The 19186-nt window shown below is 36.7% G+C and overlaps 2 protein-coding genes across 10 annotated transcripts in view; both read left to right on the forward strand.

Annotated features, from left to right (window-relative positions):
- Positions 1-4: 4 nt before the first annotated feature.
- Positions 5-12863, forward strand: LOC110839947 (serine/threonine-protein kinase 16). Of its 8 annotated transcripts, XR_015535735.1 has the most exons (8): positions 3660-4209; positions 4544-4778; positions 5527-5731; positions 6505-6659; positions 6939-7073; positions 7255-7389; positions 7689-7761; positions 9584-9722. XR_015535735.1 is itself a non-coding variant. In XM_087351123.1 (7 exons), the coding sequence occupies exons 2-7, from the start codon at positions 4644-4646 to the stop codon at positions 12481-12483; spliced, it is 792 nt and encodes a 263-aa protein (XP_087207249.1). In that variant the 5' UTR covers positions 5-207; positions 4544-4643; the 3' UTR covers positions 12484-12863. The 8 variants fall into 8 exon arrangements, 5 of the variants coding, with proteins under 5 accessions (XP_087207249.1, XP_021940271.1, XP_021940272.1 ...); XM_087351123.1 differs by lacking the exons at positions 3660-4209; positions 7255-7389; positions 7689-7761 and adding exons at positions 5-207; positions 12428-12863 and having other exon boundaries at positions 9584-9689; XM_022084579.2 differs by lacking the exons at positions 7255-7389; positions 7689-7761 and adding an exon at positions 12428-12863 and having other exon boundaries at positions 3655-4209; positions 9584-9689.
- A 142-nt stretch (positions 12864-13005) lies between these two features.
- The window catches only part of ATPCL (ATP-citrate synthase), a 40145-nt gene continuing 33964 nt past the window's right edge, over positions 13006-19186 (forward strand). Inside the window, exon 1 of one of the 2 annotated variants that reach the window (XM_022084576.2) lies at positions 13006-13820. The gene's annotated coding sequence lies outside the window, so the exon portion shown is untranslated. The remainder of the gene's footprint in view (positions 13821-19186) is intronic. The other variant, XM_022084578.2, reaches the window with a different exon arrangement.

Genomic DNA, 19186 nt, shown 5'->3' on the forward strand with positions numbered 1-19186 from the left:
TTACACGGAATTGTTGTGGAACACAACAATGCCGAGTAAACAAATAACGCTTCACAACAAAGAAATTAAAATATATCAAGCCAGTCGTATTATCACTGCTCTAGAAGGAGCACTTAGCATTCTTGAATATTGACTGACAGTTGGCCTAAAACATCAGAAAAGTGAAAGAAGACGTTATCAATTATTTGAAGTACCAACTCCAACAAGGTAAACTGATACTCATTCGATATATTACGATTACGAAAACTATTATGAAAACTGACTTTATGATCGATTTTAAGACGAAGATTAGCAGGGGTGGGGCTGGACGTAGAAAGTTGACTGACCAAGAACAGTTGGCCTCTGAACAGCGACGTAAAGAACTAAAACATCAGACATATTTAAGAAATAAAGAAAAGCGAAGGAAGTCTTACATTGATAAACGTAGAAAAACGTATTCAATAAGAACAGAAGGGAAAAAAAGCAGATGAAGATTTGTAAGGGTGGGGTTGGACGTAGAAAGTTGAGTGACCAAGAACAATTGGCCTCTGAACAGCGACGTAAAGAACTACATCAGACATATTTAAGAAATAAAGAAAAGCGAAGGAAGACTTACATCGATAAACGTAGAAAAACGTATTCAATAAGAACAGAAGGGAAAAAAGCAGACGAAGATTTGTAAGGGTGGGGTTGGACGTAGAAATTTGAGTGACCAAGAACAATTGGCCTCTGAACAGCGACGTAAAGAACTACAACATCAGACATTTTTAGGAAATAAAGAAAAGCGAAAGAAGAATTACATCGATAAACGAGATCATATTAACGACATATGTAGAAAAACAGACGAAGATTTGCAAGGGTGGGATTGAGCGTAGAAAGTCGACTGACCAAGAACAGTGGGCCTCTGAACAGCGACGTAAAGAATTAAAATATCAGACCTACTTAACAAGTAAAGAAAAGCGAAGGGAGATTTGCATTGATAAACGCAGAAAAACTTATTCAACAAGAACAGAAGAAAACAAACGAAGACTTGCAAGGGTGGGGTTGGACGTAAAAAGTTGTCTGACCAAAAACAGTTGGCCTCTGAACATCGATGTAAAGAACTAAGACATCAGGTCTATTTAACAAATAAGGATAAGCAAAAGAAGACTTACATTGTTATACGAGACCATATTAATAACACACGTAGAAAAACAGACGAAGATTTACAAGGGTGGGGTTGGAAGTAGATAGTTGACTAACCAAGAACAGTTGGCCTCTGAAAAGCGACGTAAAGAACTAATCCATCAGAACTATTTAATAAATAAAGAAAAACGAAGGGAGAATTACATTGATAAACATAGAAAAACGTATACAACAAGAACAGAAGAGAAAAAAAAGAAAAAAAGAGACGAAGTTTAGCAATGGTGTTACTGGACGTAGAAAGTTGACTGATCAAGAACAGATGGCCACTGAACAGCGACGTAAAGAACTAAAACATCAGAACTATTCAACAAAAAACAGAAGAGAAAAAAAGAAGACTTGCAAGGGTGGGTTTGGACGTAGAAAGTTGAATGACCAAGAACTGTTGGCCTCTGATCAGCGACGTAAAGAAGTAAAATATCAGATTACAGGAAGCGCTCCGAAAGGATTAGTCGTCAAAAATGACGTCATCAACAATATCACCTTATATTTGTTTATACACGGGGGTTAGTTTGGTGTCTTACACAAGATTTTAAAACGCAACCAACCCCCTTCGGTGTTTTGGTCAAGTGTTTAAACCCCCCATTCGGGGGTGTTAGTTTAGTTTCTTACTCAGGGGTTAAAACACTTGAATGAGACACTAAACTAACTCCCCTTCGGGACTAACCAAGGTTGGTTGCGTTTTACAAACTTGACCAACCCCCCCCCCCCCCCAGGAGCTCCGAAAGGAGCGCCCTGTTCTAGTGTTATAAAATTTGTACATTTTAGAGTATCAACATATCGTGCTAACACCATATCTATACAAGATTTTAATCTAGTAGTACTACATTGAGGATTTGACATCAACATTAAGTCAAACGTTTCCTCCATAAATGTGACAAAGCTTTGATTTTCCTCCTTTAAATCAATATTAAAATCTCCTGTCAATATTATCGGCATTGTATTAGGATCTTCTGTGGCCATAACTGAAAACATCTTTGTATAATTTCTCAAATGACTCAAAATAAATCTCTTATAATCATCAATATATTCCCTTGTATGTTCAGCATTAATTTTTGGTATTTTTTGGGGGGAACTTTAGGTTCATTATTTAATACTTCTATTTTTTTACGTTTTCTGTACTGTCTCATATATTCTGCGTTATGGAGTCTTTTAGCTTCAATGTCATCCATCTTGTACATAGTATGACGTGACAAACTAACGCAACAATAGATTTCTTAATAGTTCTTATATAAGATAAGTACCTGTGATATTCTAAAACGTTTTTACCAGCAAAAAATTATCTAGAATCTGAAATTTATGTACATTGATAGGTGAAATACGTTCTTGTACTTGTGTTGAAAGTTTTGAAGTGTATGTATACGAGGTGCGATCGGAAAGTTTCAAGACTGTGTCAATAGAGGGCGAACCGGATGTAGTACGAGCTTCTGCCGCTAGGGGGTGCGGCCTACATTCATAGTGAATCAGTGTGCCAGCCGGCATCATCGAATTAGCATTTGTTTCTTAGTTACGGGCGTTTTGGTAGTGCATTACACCGACCCTTCTGCGATTTCGGAATGGCGTGTGCATCAAATTTTGCCAAAGACTCGCCAAAACGGCTACGGAAACCTATGAAATGCTAAAGCAAGCATTTGGGGAGTCCGCAATGGGTCGTGCACAAACTTTTGTCTGGCATTCACGTTTTAAAAATGGCCGAACCTCTGTCGATGATGACGAGCGTTCTGGACGACCATCTTCGAGCACAACGCCCGAAAATGTTACGAAGATTCGGCAGGCCATTCACGAAGATCGACGTCGTACCATCAACGACTTGTGCGACATTGTTGGGATAGGCTATGGGACCTGTCAGCTGATTCTAAAGGAAGAACTCCACATGCGACGCATCCTGTCTGAAGACCAGAAGCAGAATCGACTTCTCGTTTGTCAGGAGCTCAAAGATCTTGCAAGAACCGACCCCAACTTCCTTTCTAAGCTCCGTGTGACTTCTTCCTCTTCCCAAAGATGAAAATTGAGCTAAAGGGAAGGATATTTGAGACGATAGAAGAGATTCAGGCAGAATCGCAGATGGTGCTTGATAGGCTGACAAAGAAAGATTTCCAGGCTTGGCAGCGGCGCTGGGATCGTTGTGTTCACTCCCAGGGGAACTACTTCGAGGCTGATGGATGAATTTAATACCTGAGATAAGTGTACGGGTTTTTTTTTATTATTATTATTATTATAGGCGCAGTCTGTAAACTTTCCGATCGCACCTCGTATTGTATGAAATGACATGTTCTACATCCTTTGGGTGAGTCCTAATAAGGATCTATGGAATGTAAATAAACTCTACTCTAGTCTACGACGCACTTCTACAAGCGATTCACAGCTCAGCTGTTTCCGCAATGATGAAAGCGGATTGTTGACGGCAGTAATGTAACACAACAATGCCGAGTAAACAGATAACGTTTCCTAGGTAACATAATGCATGCAAACTGACCATTGTTGTCAGTCCATATTTACAAATTGTTTATATTTCCTAGGTAACCATCTTACACTTTTTTGCGGAATGACACTGATCCTTCCATATAGACGTATTTACGTCAAAATTGTTCATGTGTTATGATTTTTGTATGGTAGGGGTAAAGAGGAAGGTTGAAGAGTAGTTGACTTTCTTGCCGACTGCAATTCTGTAACGTCGCCGTTGTGTTTATCAATAACTCGCTCAAAGGGCGCAGTACAATACGCACAGCGCTGATTTGCCAACCGTGCAACGTGATAATCTGTGTACAGAGGTCTCTACACAGAGGAATCAATCATTACATGTGCAATGAGTTGTCTGGCTACACGAAGTATATGTTATAATCGTATTTTATCATATGTGATGATAGTATGTAGGTGATAATAATAACTTTTATTTGCGGGAATGGACTAAGTGTCTGTTGGATACTCGTCTGACAACATGAATAGCCTAGGTTTAAGTATAATTTTTAATATGGGATGCATATGTTCAAGGGAAACCATTATGATTAATTCGAGAAAGTATTATGTCCGTGAACACCTTGGAGAAGGGTAAGTGTTCAGATATTAAACATTTGCTCATTACCTTTATATGTGTATATCGAAATCTGCTGCTGTGTGTGTAATGCATAGTTTGCAAAGAAAGTAAGTGTTTGACATTAGGCGCCCGCATATTCCTGTCACTGCATTAGAGATTTATTTATAGTAACCGCTCCGAACGAACGTTACTGTGGTCTGCCCAACCCTTGCCTATCATAACATGAGTTTTTTATAAGGCATACAAACATTGCGGTGCATCCTTATGGACAAATAGTAATGAATGTCCTAGTATGTGTTATGTTGTAGTAAAGAACAGGTGTTTTCTTTTTTATTCTTATCTCCCCAGTGGCTTTAGTACAGTGGATCTGGTGGAAGATGCTCATAATCATAAGTCTTATGCTGTTAAAAAGATTATCTGCCATGGGGAAGAGGACCAGAAAGTTGCCATGAAAGAAGTTGAGTACCATGGAATTCTGAAACATCCTAATATTATTGAATGTTTTGATTCAGCATTGAAGGATCGACCAAATCCCATTCTGAATTCAACAAGTGAAGTGATGATTGTTTTACCATACTTTGAGGTACAAGTTTATATTCTTAAGTTGCTTTCTCCATGCTTTTTAATATTATTTTATAATATGTCATTGGTTGGCTTTGGTGCTGTCAGTATTGAATGTGTTGGTTCTGCTACCAGGAAGGTAGTTATTTAGTTAATATGTTATTAAGAAAGTCAGTGTCACGAATAAAGTGATTAGTTACACATGGAAATTGGTGCACAGTCTAGAGTTGATTAAACCTTTTTACAGTTATAGAATAATTCTTGAAGGTAAGATTTAATAGAACTCCTTTGGATTTGGTGTGGCATTTTATTTATGTAATTGTCTGTATTGCATAGCATACTATAGAATCAGGATCAATTTTGATGACTGCTGTTATATCTAGTCTGTAGTTAAGACATCAGTATTGTTTCTAGGCATGTTTAAAATTTTTAAAAAGTGTGCCACCTGTTTAATTTGTATTTCACTCTGGTTACTGTATACGAAACTTATTACCACTTTGAAAACGTGCATCAGCTTTTTTTTAATTCACTGTAAATAGGTTAGAGAAGATGGCTTGAAAGTATGGTGTTAGTAAACCTAGTGTCTATGATATCCTTCGGACATATATTAACAGAATTTATTTTATGTTGTAATTAAAAAAATTTCATATCAGGATTTATTTTCCCAGAAGTAAATGGCTTAAGCATGAAGCTGCCACTTACATCCAATCAGTACTAATGATGATAATGTGTTCAGGTAATATTAAGAGTATGATTTTATTAATTTCCAGAGGGGTACATTAGCACATGAGCTGGAACGTCGTCGTGTTCGTAGGGATCATATGAATGCATCAGAAATTTTGAATATGTTCCTACATATCTGTGAAGGTGTGAAAGCATTTCATGAAGCTAACCCAGAGCCATTAGCCCACAGAGATCTTAAAACAGCAAATATTTTATTATCAGATGATCGATCACCAATCATCATGGATCTGGGTCTGTACAAATTTGTGTTTACTTTACATAATGTATGATGCAATTTCAGTCATTTAGGGTAATTTGCAGGTGTAAATGATAGGTTTTACTTGTTGCCTTCAAATAGTTTTGGCTATTGGCAACAGAAATGAATTTCTTTCATTGTATGATACAGCGTGATCTTGTAGACAAGAATGAAGCTGTTACTTGTATAGAGATTGCTCAACTTTTAGCTAATATGGAAATTATGCTGTTAAGTTTGGTTACCTTTGTTACTGTTTTGTCCATCTTCTACTCACTTAAAACAATCCATAATCTTATTCAAGGTCATTGGGCTATTTTTGTTGGACATTGTTGCTTGGAAGTGGTGAGGCTAACCCAAAATCCAAACTTGAGTTTTGCAAAGGACCTGTAATTCTTCTTATTAGCTGTGCTTTGTTTTTCCGTAACCAACCCAGTTACAAACTTTCTTTCGGCATAGTTTTACTATCTGCATCAGCAATCAAAATTACCCTACTCTTTTCAGAGTTACAAAGTGTTGTCACAAAACAACATCCATACCAAAACTTATTCTCTTTGCAGTTGTGTTTGTCATGGTCTTTTATTATTATTACTTTAACTTTTCAGGATTTCAATATTTACAGTTTTATATTATTTTGTGTTTGAAGAAATTGTGTTGTGTGTGTCAGTCTTGCAAAATAGTTATGTTTGTAGTTGACATTTTTTGTATTGAAATAATATTTTCAAATTTTTTAAGTAGAAAAGAAATGCAGGAAACTTTATTTCTTATACAGGTTCTGTAGCAGTGGCCCGGGTCAAGATCTGTGGCAGTTCTGAAGCTCAGCAGTTGCAGGATCTTGCAAGTGAACGATGTTCAATGCCATATCGAGCTCCAGAACTCTTCAGTGTAGAGAGTTATTGTATGATTGATGAGCGGACTGATATTTGGGTAAATTTAGGCTTTATTTATTTCAAATGAAACACTCATATAAGCAGGTACTAATCCAACCTGAGTCACAGTTGCATGTAATTAACATTATAGTTACATTGTTGACAATTTTATGTTAAGACTCCTTTATCACCATCCTTAGGTTGGAAATTAAGGAAACAGCTGGCAATGGGTGGTCCTCCAACTTAGGGGTTGGGTATAGGACTCAAACCCACTCATGATGAAAATGAATATGTTGTCAACTGTCACAAATAGCCTTCCTGTTGTTTCTTGTTCCAGTCTCTTGGCTGTATTCTGTTTGCAATGTGTTACTTCAAGTCTCCATTTGATGCTGTGTATGAGCGTGGTGACAGTGTTGCTCTGGCTGTTATCAGTGGAAATATCACATTTCCAGAGTCCTCTCCATATGATCCAGTAAGTTTCAAATACCAGCTATTCACTTTAGTTGAAACTGCCACGAGTAATTTATATTGTAAAAATGTCAGACTTTTCTATCCTTGTTTTTCTGTTTGGTAACTTTACAGTGTATCAATGAATACATTTATGTAACATCAAGTGAGATAGAATTGAATGATTGTGGATCATTAATTTGAAGGGATATGGGAGGTAGCAGGTGTTGCTGTTCTAAAGTACTGTCCTGACATTTGCCTGGTGGAACGAGGAAAACCTTAATATTCCTCAGTCAGGGTAATTGGCTCCTGGCCTGACTTGAACCAGGTACTTCTTGAATGTGAGTCATATGCTTCTATCTAAGTAAGATCACAGTAGTGTGGATTATAATTCTTGTGCCAGTAGTAGTCTTTTGAAGTTTTATTTTAACTTAATCTCAAAAGAGAATGCCTTACACTTAATAAAATATATAGAATTGTTGCTAAATAACATCTAAAGTAATGCTGGTGTACTTTCTGAGTTAGGAAATTTATTTCACTGTACTACAATAGGTATGAAAATTTTATTTTATGCAGGGAAGGAAGTTCTTTATACCAACGATTACAATTGAGCAGTTAACACTCTTTTCTGTGTTATCAGGAGATCTTGCATTTGGTTCTTGGCACAGAGACCAATGCTGACAGGTTTTCTTGGGTTTCCTCAGTCCTTTCAGGCAAGTGCTGTTATAATGTTTAAAGATAGGACATAATCACTTACATATCCTTCCCCAATAATCATTCACACTTACCCTCCCATTCAGTACTATGTAATCTGCCCAATTGGGAAAACACTATTAATAGAAACTATGAAAGATTTGTGTTTTGTGACAAGTTTACCATGGTTGGAATTTCTCTGATAACTTGTGGCTAGAGCTAAAATTTGAATTTAACTCTGTTCTGTTCTCTGTTACCCCAATTTTATTAATTATTGAAAGTATTGAGTAAACTGATTAACAGTTTATATTTTGATGTAACACTAACTCTGAACTTTTTTAAAATGCAAGGTGATTCAAAAGTCCCTATGTGCGTGTGTGTGTGCATGCACATGCACTCACATACACACATAGGTGGTACACATGACTTGTGTCATCATGTGTGGCACCTAAGAAATGTGTGTGTGCAGGGACTTATGAATCATCCTGTATCAGATCATAATCATACATCAGCAGTGATATCACTGTAGTACAAAATAAAGTGTCAGTATACGAGGTGCGATCGGAAAGTTTCCAGACTGTGTCAATAGAGGGCGAACCGGATGTAGTACGAGCTTCTGCCGCTAGGGGGTGCGGCCTACATTCATAGTGAATCAGTGTGCCAGCCGGCATCATCGAATTAGCATTTGTTTCTTAGTTACGGGCGTTTTGGTAGTGTATTACACCGACCCTCCTGCGATTTCGGAATGGCGTGTGCATCAAATTTTGCCAAAGACTCGCCAAAACGGCTACGGAAACCTATGAAATGCTAAAGCAAGCATTTGGAGAGTCCACAATGGGTCGTGCACAAACTTTTGTGTGGCATTCACGTTTTAAAAATGGCCGAACCTCTGTCGATGATGACTAGCGTTCTGGACGACCATCTTCGAGCACAATGCCCGAAAATGTTACGAAGATTTGGCAGGCCATTCACGAAGATCGACGTCGTACCATCAAAGACTTGTGCGACATTGTTGGGATAGGCTATGGGACCTGTCAGCTGATTCTAAAGGAAGAACTCCACATGCGACGCATCCTGTCTGAGGACCAGAAGCAGAATCGACTTCTCGTTTGTCAGGAGCTCAAAGATCTTGCAAGAACCGACCCCAACTTCCTTTCTAAGCTCCGTGTGACTTCTTCCTCTTCCCAAAGATGAAAATTGAGCTAAAGGGAAGGATATTTGAGACGATAGAAGAGATTCAGGCAGAATCGCAGATGGTGCTTGACAGGCTGACAAAGAAAGATTTCCAGGGATGCTTCCAGGCTTGGCAGCGGCGCTGGGATCGTTGTGTTCACTCCCAGGGGAACTACTTCGAGGGTGATGGATGAATTTAATACCTGAGATAAGTGTACGGGTTTTTATACGCGCAGTCTGGAAACCTTTCGATCGCACCTCGTAGATGAGTGAATAATATATGAAATGTGTATGAAGGAATCTGGTCTCTTGAATTTCTGAAATAACAGAGTTATCTTGTTTATGTGTACATGTCACAGAGTTTCTACACTAGTATATTTTGTGTGAGTTTTATATATAGTATAGAGGAACTTACTGCATTTTTGAATGAGTGATGGCATGTAGAGTGGTGCAAAATCAGAGTGAAAATTTTTGTGGGTATATTTTGACATTTTTTTATGCACTTTTGGCTGTGGTAGTTGGCATTTTGCAGAGGATATTCTTATGACTATAGAGATTCTGTTGATGGAATATTTACAAAGTGGCTACATTTAAATTAGTGGGTGACTGTGTGTTTAATTTGTGTCTCATGAGTTTGTCTTATACCTGAAATAATGTTTTTTGTTGCAGGAAATACATGAATTAATTCTTTATATGCTAAAAGTGAATCCAATGGAGCGGCCTTACATTTACAGTGTTATAGAAAAGACTCATGATATAATCTCAGAAATAGAAGGCAAGGCATAAAATAATGGAACTGATGACAAAATGGATGATAAGCATTTTTAAATTTGGAGGATTGCATGTTGGTGGTCCATTTTCCACAAATATTTGTTTGGTAGTCTCAATTTCTAGTTATATATCATTGTATATGGTCAGGTACAAGATCTCTCCAAGTAACGAATTTACTACAATTATTCATACAAACAAATTAAACTTCTCCTGACCTTAATATTTCAATAATTCAGTGGTGAAATATATCCCTTTATTTCGGTGGGTATTTTTATTTTAAATTTTTGACGAAATGGTCATAACGCAAGACTGATGTATTTAAGCATCTAAACTTTAACAATGTTTGCCATTTTTGCCCCATTTTGTATCATTCTGCAAATTTATTTATTTATTTATTTTTAGCATTTGTTACTCATCGACTATTCATATGGTGGTTCTTCTATTTAGCATGTTTAATGTTTAATTACTTTAGTGATGAGCTGGCTTAACTATGTCAGTGTAGTGACTGGCTTCATACTGGACAACCAAAGTTTTATCCCTGACGGGGACAGAGGGTTTTTCTTCTGGCCTCTGCATCCAGACTGGTACTGGGGCCTACCCAGCCTCCTATATAGTGGGTACTGTGGTTCTTTCCCAGGTTTAAAGTGCAGCTGGGGCATGATGCTGACCACTCACCCCATCTAGTGCCAAGGTCAAGAATGAATAGGAGCTATACAACCTCTCCCCCCATGTGCCTACATGGTGAATAGTGGGACAGCTTTACTTTTTACAAACTGAAGCATTTAAGTCACTTTGAATTATCAGTCTGCCATCCACAGTTTCCAAGTTTCACTATCAGCACAATTTTATAATGCATTTATATTAGTTCTACTCGTAACACTAGAGCATATGAAAACTAGGAACTTTTTGTATTTGCCACATGAAAGATTTAAGTGACCATGTGTTGTAGAAAGCTCTACAATTGTACCAAACTTAATCTTCAAGAAATTATGCAGTTCCATTTTATTTCCTAATTATGACTTTAGTAATATACAGGTGTCCCACCTAACTCTATGACCTCAAGTATCTAATGTATAATTAAAATGTTCATAGTGCCTAATGGTGTAAACACTAAGGGGTAAAATATTAATCATGGAGTAATTGTTATGAAGTTATTAAAGTTACCTTTTTTTAAATGGAACCCTTATTATTTTTAAGCCAGAATTACAGCCGAATTTGAGATGTATTCACAGAACACATTCATGTTTCTTGAGCCATTACTGTGATGTCACCGCTCAAAAGAATGGGAGAGAAATGCATCAGTATGTATTTACACTGAAAATAGTATTGTTCCTACAAAATTTACAGTAATAACTGTTTAAAGTGCTAACCATTGGCATCAGTACACTTTCAGACGCGTTGAATTAAGGGGTAATTCACAGATTGCCAAGTTTGAAGTGATAAAATAGCACATGCTGCAGTAGTGCATTGTTGCATCCCTTCTACTGTGGTTGGCGGTTCTTGATTAATTTTATAATGTGGTGTTCCCCTAAGAAAGAAAAGTAGCAAGGTTATATCCAGTGAATGTGGTGGCCATGAATACTTCATGGACAGTTTCCTGATCTTCGGATTGAATGCCATGGACCTGTGAGGTGGCTGTTCAGTGCACCTTGTAGGTGTGGGCTATATTGTTGGTTGTTTTGGTGATCCTTAATATCTTACATGGAATAGATCTATGTTACTAGCTAATAAATGGTAAGTTTTCATCAGTAATATTCTATAAGATTTGGTTATGCATTTAAAATAATTGCAGGAAATTGTCATTTTGTAGTCCATACTAAATTGTTTTAAATACAAAATGCATTGTAGGTCAACAAAGGATACCAAACACATGATTAATTAGTCTTTTTAAATGTTCCTGGAGAAGCCATACCTGCTAGCAGAGATCATTTACTTTTAGCACAACCACTGTCCATAGATACTTGCAGAACACACTTGAAACCAATTTGTTCCCATCTCATCTTCAGAAAATGTGGCACTGTGGAATGGACAACATTAGATGGTAGTGAATAGGTGTTCAATTTTAAAAGGTTAGATATTTTTTTGGGGATGAGTTTTGTTACCTTCCTATATTGTAATTGTCTCCCAGGTCCAATTTCATATTTGTAGTTCCTTTAGATTTCTGTTCATATTCAGGGCATCATACTAGGTTGGTGTGTCAACATATTCTCATAATCAGATATATTTAGTTGAACAAAATAAAATAGGATGTGTCATGTCAGAAAGCATAATGTAGATGCTCTACAGAGCTACAGTTACATCTGGGTGTATGGACATAAGAATTTAGTTTCTTTGAATCAGCTATTTTGTTGATATGCCCTTCTGCTTTGATGTTCCATTTCCATCTCTGAACAAAGAACAAAGATGCTGTCAGTTTCTGATTGGTGTAACTGATTTTCCTAGGGTTCCTTGTTTCGCTTTAAGCTAGTAAACTTGTCAGTTTTAGACTTTTAATGGATATACATATTTGATATTTGTTGATTGTCTACAGTTATTTCAAGTATGTATTAATAGAAGTGATAGCCATGATTAAAATATGACCGTATGAGTGATTCTAGTATATCAGAGGTTTTCCTTATATATTTTCTTGCTTCTTACATTATTTCTTAGACAAAAATAATATTTTATATCATATTTGTAGAATACTTTTTTAATGCAGTTGTTAATTGAGTTCCTTGTCACCATGGTATGACATGTCCTCAGGTGGACAGTGGAAAATGTTTCCAATTGTGGAGAGCAGCTGTGAACATATTGAATAAACAGTCATGGATAGCTGACCAGGGGTGGCCCACCAGCATAAGTGTTGAGTGGGGGCTAACATCATCCCACCATAAAGAAGTGGCATGTTACAGAACATTACACAGTTAATTATTAATGATCCTGAAAACTGCTGGTATCTCAGATGATAGCCACAGCCTGGTAGATATATATCTGTACTGAACTTGACAAACCAGGCTTGGTCAAAAACTAAGAAGACTGAATCTATGAAAACTAAGGTACTGTACCCACTGAGTGGAGTGGCTTGTGTTTAGAAAGGTGACTGGCTGTGAAAATAACTTTTATGCTGAAGCAATAATATTTTAAATGGTCAACTTACTGAATGCAGTTTCAAATAAATAAATGGAGTATTTAAAATGAACTAGTAATCATATAATTGTATTTATGTTCATTACTCACTAAGTTTAAAATATGTATGTTATTTTGCATTGGTTTTGAATTTACTTTATTTATTGTTTATTTAATGATGGTGATTTTTTCATAAATATTACAGTATACAGACAATAACTTAATTCTTTTTTGCATTGATGAGAATTTATTTATGATGTCAGTGGTTTGACTATGCAGTGTTGGATGTTAGAAAGATAAATTAATATGAATTCGAAAGGGTATATAAATAAACAATCATGGTCTTATTTAAGGTACTATTCTGGCATTTGCTGTAGGTTGTGGAACTTTCTCACAAAGAGAAGAATGGGCATTTCAGAACATGGTGCCGAATTGTAAGAGAAAGGAAATAACGAGGCTGGAGAAAACTATTAGGAGCTACATAATTTGTACTCTTCACCACTTGTTATGCTGGTGAAACATGGAAGGCATGTAGCGCATATGCAAGATATGAGAAATCCATACGAATTTTTGGTCAGAATATCTGAAGGAAAGAGGTCAGTCACGAGACCTGACATAGATGAGAGGTTAATATTGAAACATCCAAAAAATAGTCCGTGAGCTACTATAAGCTTCTCATGAACTGTTATCACTGGAGTGTGTGTTCATTTTGTATTTGCGACCGTACAGAGGAAGGACATTTGAATTTAAAATAAAGAGCAAAAATGGCCGTATATTTTAAACCATTCACGACTCTATCATGATAGCTCGTACAGCATTTCTCGTCTGTGTAAAAACTACCTGTGGCGGATCATGTGTACCTGTCTTTATTACTAACAAAATGGCTACAACACTGTGGATTTTTTAATTTCCGGTTTCGTGTGACTATACGTATGTAAGAATTAGTGAAACATTTAAATAGCTGCGTTATTCTGTAAGTGTATGGTGACGTAAAGATCTGAAGAAAGCATCGGGTCTCATTAATAAGGAAGTAAGTACGATGGGTCAGTCGTGTACGTGTTAAACTGCCTACATATTTTACTGGTTGTTGACATCATTCTCTTACGAAACGCTGTATAGCCATAAACTGTGCTTTTCCTTTCAAGTGAGCATCTAGACTGATCTCAATGTTGAACTGTGGTTGGAATTTGTTATAATCAAACGCTGTAGGTTTAGTGCTTGTCCACAATGCATGGATGTGCTCAATTTTGACAGATATCTAGAAAGTATTGTTTTGTCGTTGATTACGACTAAAATGAAAGTATCTGCTACGTGCATGTTACAGTGCCTCATTATAAAATTAAATAGTCCATAATATATATTCTGGTGGTTTTAGGTGACGTACATACTGCAGTTATTTTGCCCTTTATATTCACCATTTTGAGGTTATGTAGTGCTGCTTCGAAATGTATTTTGTTCATTTTATGTAATTTCCTGATATAATGTATACTTATGCTGTCCCTTACTATTCTGACACGAAATTTAAATTTTGTAATATTTTTATGGTTTGAAAGTTATATAATGTACAAGAAATGCAATAATGTCAATAATTTTTAATAATTCTTCGTAATGAACATGTTTCGGCATGTGTCATCATCATCATTTCAATATTCTCATTATTATCGTTTGTAGTGGGCAACATAGAAAATTTTCAAACTCAGTTTTCCACAATATAAGTATAAATTCAGTCAGTAGTGACTGGCTATGGACTGCATGACCGGGGTTAGATCCTCATCAGGAGCAGAGGATTTTTCCTCTGGCCTCTACATCCAGACCGGTTCTTTCTTGGGGGTAAAGCGCAGTAGGGAAGTGATGCTGACCACTGACCCCCATTCAGTGCCAAGGTCAAGAATGAGTAGGAGCTATACCACCTCTCCCTCCAAGCTCCTATGTGGCCTATAGTGGGATAGCTTTACTTTACTTTTAAGTACAAGATACAGATATAACCTTTATGTGCGAAATACTAACTTCAGTAAATATCAAAAAGGAACTGAAATTAAGCTATTCAGTAATCTTTCGTCACTGTAAAAAGTCTGAATTATGATACAAAGAAGTTTAAGCCAGCACTAAAAGATTCTCTTATCTCTCTCTCTTACTGATAGAAGATTTTACCTCTACCAGAAATTCTCATCTATTATAAATATAAGTAAGCAATTGTGGTTATGTTTTCTTGTGCAGTTATTTTTGTGGCAGTACTGTAGTTGACTGTAATTACTGTCATAACTATGTAATTTATATTTTAATTAGAAATAAGTATTGTATTTGCCCTAGAAGATGTTCTACATCCTCAGCTTGGGCCTATGAAGGATCTATGGATTATAAATACATTCTGTTCTGTTGTATAATATAGTCAGACAAGTTACTGTTGCTGCTATGATCACAGTGTTGCTAAGGTTCATGTCTAATGAACTAATAGTATACATTTCTATACTTCAAGTAGTTTCAATTTAATTGATTTATGTATGCTATGGACATGATTGTATGAGACACGAACCATAACAGTATTATGATTGTACTGGCAAAGATAAACTTGTAATGTTACGTAACATGTTGAAACACACTGATGATAACACATACGATGAAATGTGTGCTACAGAGTATTATTAAAAATGATTAGTGTTAAAGTGTTTATAATGGGTAGTATATATAATGAAGCTGAAGCCAGAACAGGAAAAAATTATATATGCCAAGTGCCAGGTCAGAGGTGAATCCCCTAACTTATGACTGAGGGAATGATATTGTGATATGATAATGCACCATGGAGATGTTTGCAATTAATCTAGCTATGTATTCGTATTTTTGTTAATTGTACTGCATATATTACACAGTATAGAATCAGAAATTATTTTTCCATATATTTTATTAACTTTTCACTAGCCAATATCAACAAGTGTGAAATTATAGGTTTTGTATGCATAAATTACTTGCAGGTGTGTATATACACACATATATGTTTCTTTAAAGAGTATAATTTGAGTATCACATAGAGTTTACATTAGAATGATATAAACCAAAGTTACGTTTCTTAACAGATTTTCTTGTAGACCTGAAATACCAAATTAAATTGAATCTTGTAAGACTTGAGGTTCTCACAGCGGTGAGTATGAAGATTTCCGTCTTCTGGGTTGTTGCGCTGTGTAGTCTGGTCGATGTTAACCAACGTTTCAGAGGTCATACTGCCTCCATCATTAGGGCGATCATCGGAGGCAGTATGACCTCTGAAACGTTGGTTAACATCGACCAGACTACACAGTGCAACAACCCAGAAGACGGAAATCTTCAAATTGAATCTTGTTTGTTAATTTTAGAGATGAAACTTGCAGAAGGACAGACATAAACTTTCCTGTGATGTGTTCAGAATGTGCAAAGAATTCTTGCCAAAGAGACATTCTAGAAAGATAGAAATAATATGTACGTATAGAGTCTTGGAAAATATTTTCACACGTATGCGGACCCAGGCCTCTGTCCAAAGGTCAGCCAGGGCCTGGTAGCACAGATAATATAGTTAATGTTCGGGCTTGGACATGGCTGAAATGATGGCAGTCAAACATTATACTGAAAATTTCTGGTTTTCTCAGGCCATTCTTTTTTCGTCAAGAAAAATTTTCAGTAAGATTTGATGTTCTCACGGCAGTGAGTACGAATATGGCTGTCTTGTGGGTTGTAGAGCCGTATAGTTTAGTAGAAAGTTGTCAGTGTTTCAGATGTCCTTGCTGCCTCATTCATCAGGGTGATGAAAATTATTATTCACAGTTGCACTCATCTTATGCTCGTGATATGAAGATAATATCAGCAGGTTCTACAGATGTAATGTATAATTAGAAGCAACATGATACATGTTTTAATCGCTGCCAGATATTGGAAGCCAGTTAGCATTAATAAGTCTACGAATGAAGTCATTGGTACAAAGAGTGTGATAGTCTGAAAGCTATTTCGTGTTTTGTAAAGTTATCCCGTGTGATACTTTCCGGTAGGAAACAAGGAAACGATTGAATCAGTCACTCACAAGGAAGATTCCGAATTGTCATTGCATCGGAAGCAGTATAATTGATAAATGTAGTACTAGTTCATTATTGAAGGCCATGTCAATCTAGAGATTCTCATGATTGTGCTTAAATTTTATACATACACGATCAGTTTTCTACCCTAGATTTGTAGTTCCCAGAAAGAAAACTTCTGAATTTTAATGAACTTCCACAATTTGGATTTTCCTTTGACGATACCGTGATTGACACATGCTTACTTGTAGGCAACCGCAGGATATCGGTGTGTATGTGGTAAGGTTGTTTTTTCCTACCGAACTACCCTGTTACCTCAGTATCCATTCTAATATCCTCCCATTTGTTTCAGTTTTCAGTTTGCAGTTCTCTGTTCTGCCTCCAGACTTTGTAAGCTGCTTTGCCACATTCATATCATAGTCCATGGTTTGGTCATTATTTTACTTGGAGAAAAGTAGGCCTACAGATTATGATGCTTGTCATTATATTATTTTCTTAATTTTCCTGTCACTTCATCATTCATAGATCTTGCCCATTAAGTACTACTGTCATACTGGACTTTGATGCTTTGGCCTATAAAACGGTTTGTGCATCATGTTTGAGCAAAGTGTTCTTAAATTTGGCTAAATACTGAGTTGTACCAAATATTCTAAATACATAGGTTTAATAAATAAGTTTGACAAGCAGTAAGTTGTCTTCTCACATTTGTGTGCCTTGTTTCCAAATTCTTTTGGGAAGGCAGTCAAGTATTATTTTTGTATTTAAATAAATGCAATTTGTTCACGAGTATTAGGGTTCATGACGTGGAAGCATTGCACTATCTGCCAAACTGTTAAGTGATTGAGGTGTTTATCAGCTATTGAAATTGTTGAATTTTTAGCAAACAGTTGCCAAAGAGTTGTGATAAGATGTTCTTTTTTGTTACATAACTTAGTTTGTAACAGCCTTCATTAATATTAATGGATTCTCCATGATGTGGGAAGAAGTGGAAGTTAAGATACTGCATGTTTCACAAAGCGGTGTTGTCATTGTTCTGCAGAGATGGATAAAGTGCAAACAGAATTCTTTCTCTCAAGAGTCACATCCATTATTGTCATGGCCATCTTTGTCTTCCTTCAAGGCATAAATATAAGTTGTCGTTATATACAGGGCGAGTCAAAAGTATGTTTACAAACTTTTGTGCGTATTCCAGGATCAAAAATAAGAAAAAATGTTCCTATGAAATGTTTCATTTTCGAAATAATAGCCAAAAATAAGTTTCAATTAATTTACTTTATATCAAAGTGAATCCAGCTTCCAGCAAAGATTTTCAATGAACGTTGGGGCAGGAATTGTTGGCGCATGCTTATTGGTCCACACATGCTTCCATCTCGTCTAAGAGGACCTTCACATCGGCGATTCTTAAGAAGACACTTGCTACGTCTCCTTGAAGATATACCACTGAATACAAGAAGACAAATGTGGTTTATGCACGACGGAGCCCCAGCACACTTCACCCGTCACGTCGGAGATCATCTCAATGAACAGTACCCTTAGCGATGGATTGGTCGTGATGACCCAGTAGCATGGCCACCGAGGTCACCGGACCTGAAACCATTGGACTTTTATCTGTGGGGTCACATGAAGTCCGTCGTTCATGCAACACCCATAAACAATGAAGACGACCTAAGGGAACGTGTGCAGAAAGCATGCCAGATGGTTCGGGGAAACCCTGGTGTGTATGAACGAATTCGGCAGTCTTGTGTACGTCGTGCTCGTGCATGTGTGGAGAATGAAGGAACAACCTTTGAGCATCTGTTATAAAGAAACATCCCTGTCCTTATACTTGGCAATAAAGGCATTAATTTAAACTTATTTTTGGCTGTTATTTTTAAAAATAAGCATTTGCGACCCCATATTCATAGCAACAATTTTTTCTTATTTTTGATCCAGGAACACGCACACAAATTTTGTGAATATACTTTTGACTCACTCTGTATATGAATTAGGACAAATTATTATCGACTTTCTTTGCAGCTGTAGAAATCATTGACGTCGACATATGTTTCATCCGCCAGACGGTACTGTGGTACACATTGCCAACGCCTCGACATGTCAGTGAAATGAACGCTGTTGGCTGTCAAAGATCCCAGACTGCTTGTATATCATGCATGCCGAGTACGATTAGTACCCTCAACTATTCGGTGGCAAGACTTGCACACATTGCTGTATTTCAGAAGTCTAAATGCTTTTTCGAAATGTCTGCTTGCGTAGGTTTTGAGTAACCGGAAATTAAGTTTGTTCCTTTGATTTCCGTATATTTAGAACTCACTCTCGTATGCATACTGCAATAACTTACTATTCTATTTGTACGTAACAG

This window comes from Zootermopsis nevadensis, unplaced genomic scaffold (assembly GCF_977971745.1).
Source record: "Zootermopsis nevadensis isolate Lab colony 2312 unplaced genomic scaffold, Znev_1.0 Znev_ptg000018l, whole genome shotgun sequence".
NCBI classification, from domain to species: domain Eukaryota; kingdom Metazoa; phylum Arthropoda; class Insecta; order Blattodea; family Termopsidae; genus Zootermopsis; species Zootermopsis nevadensis.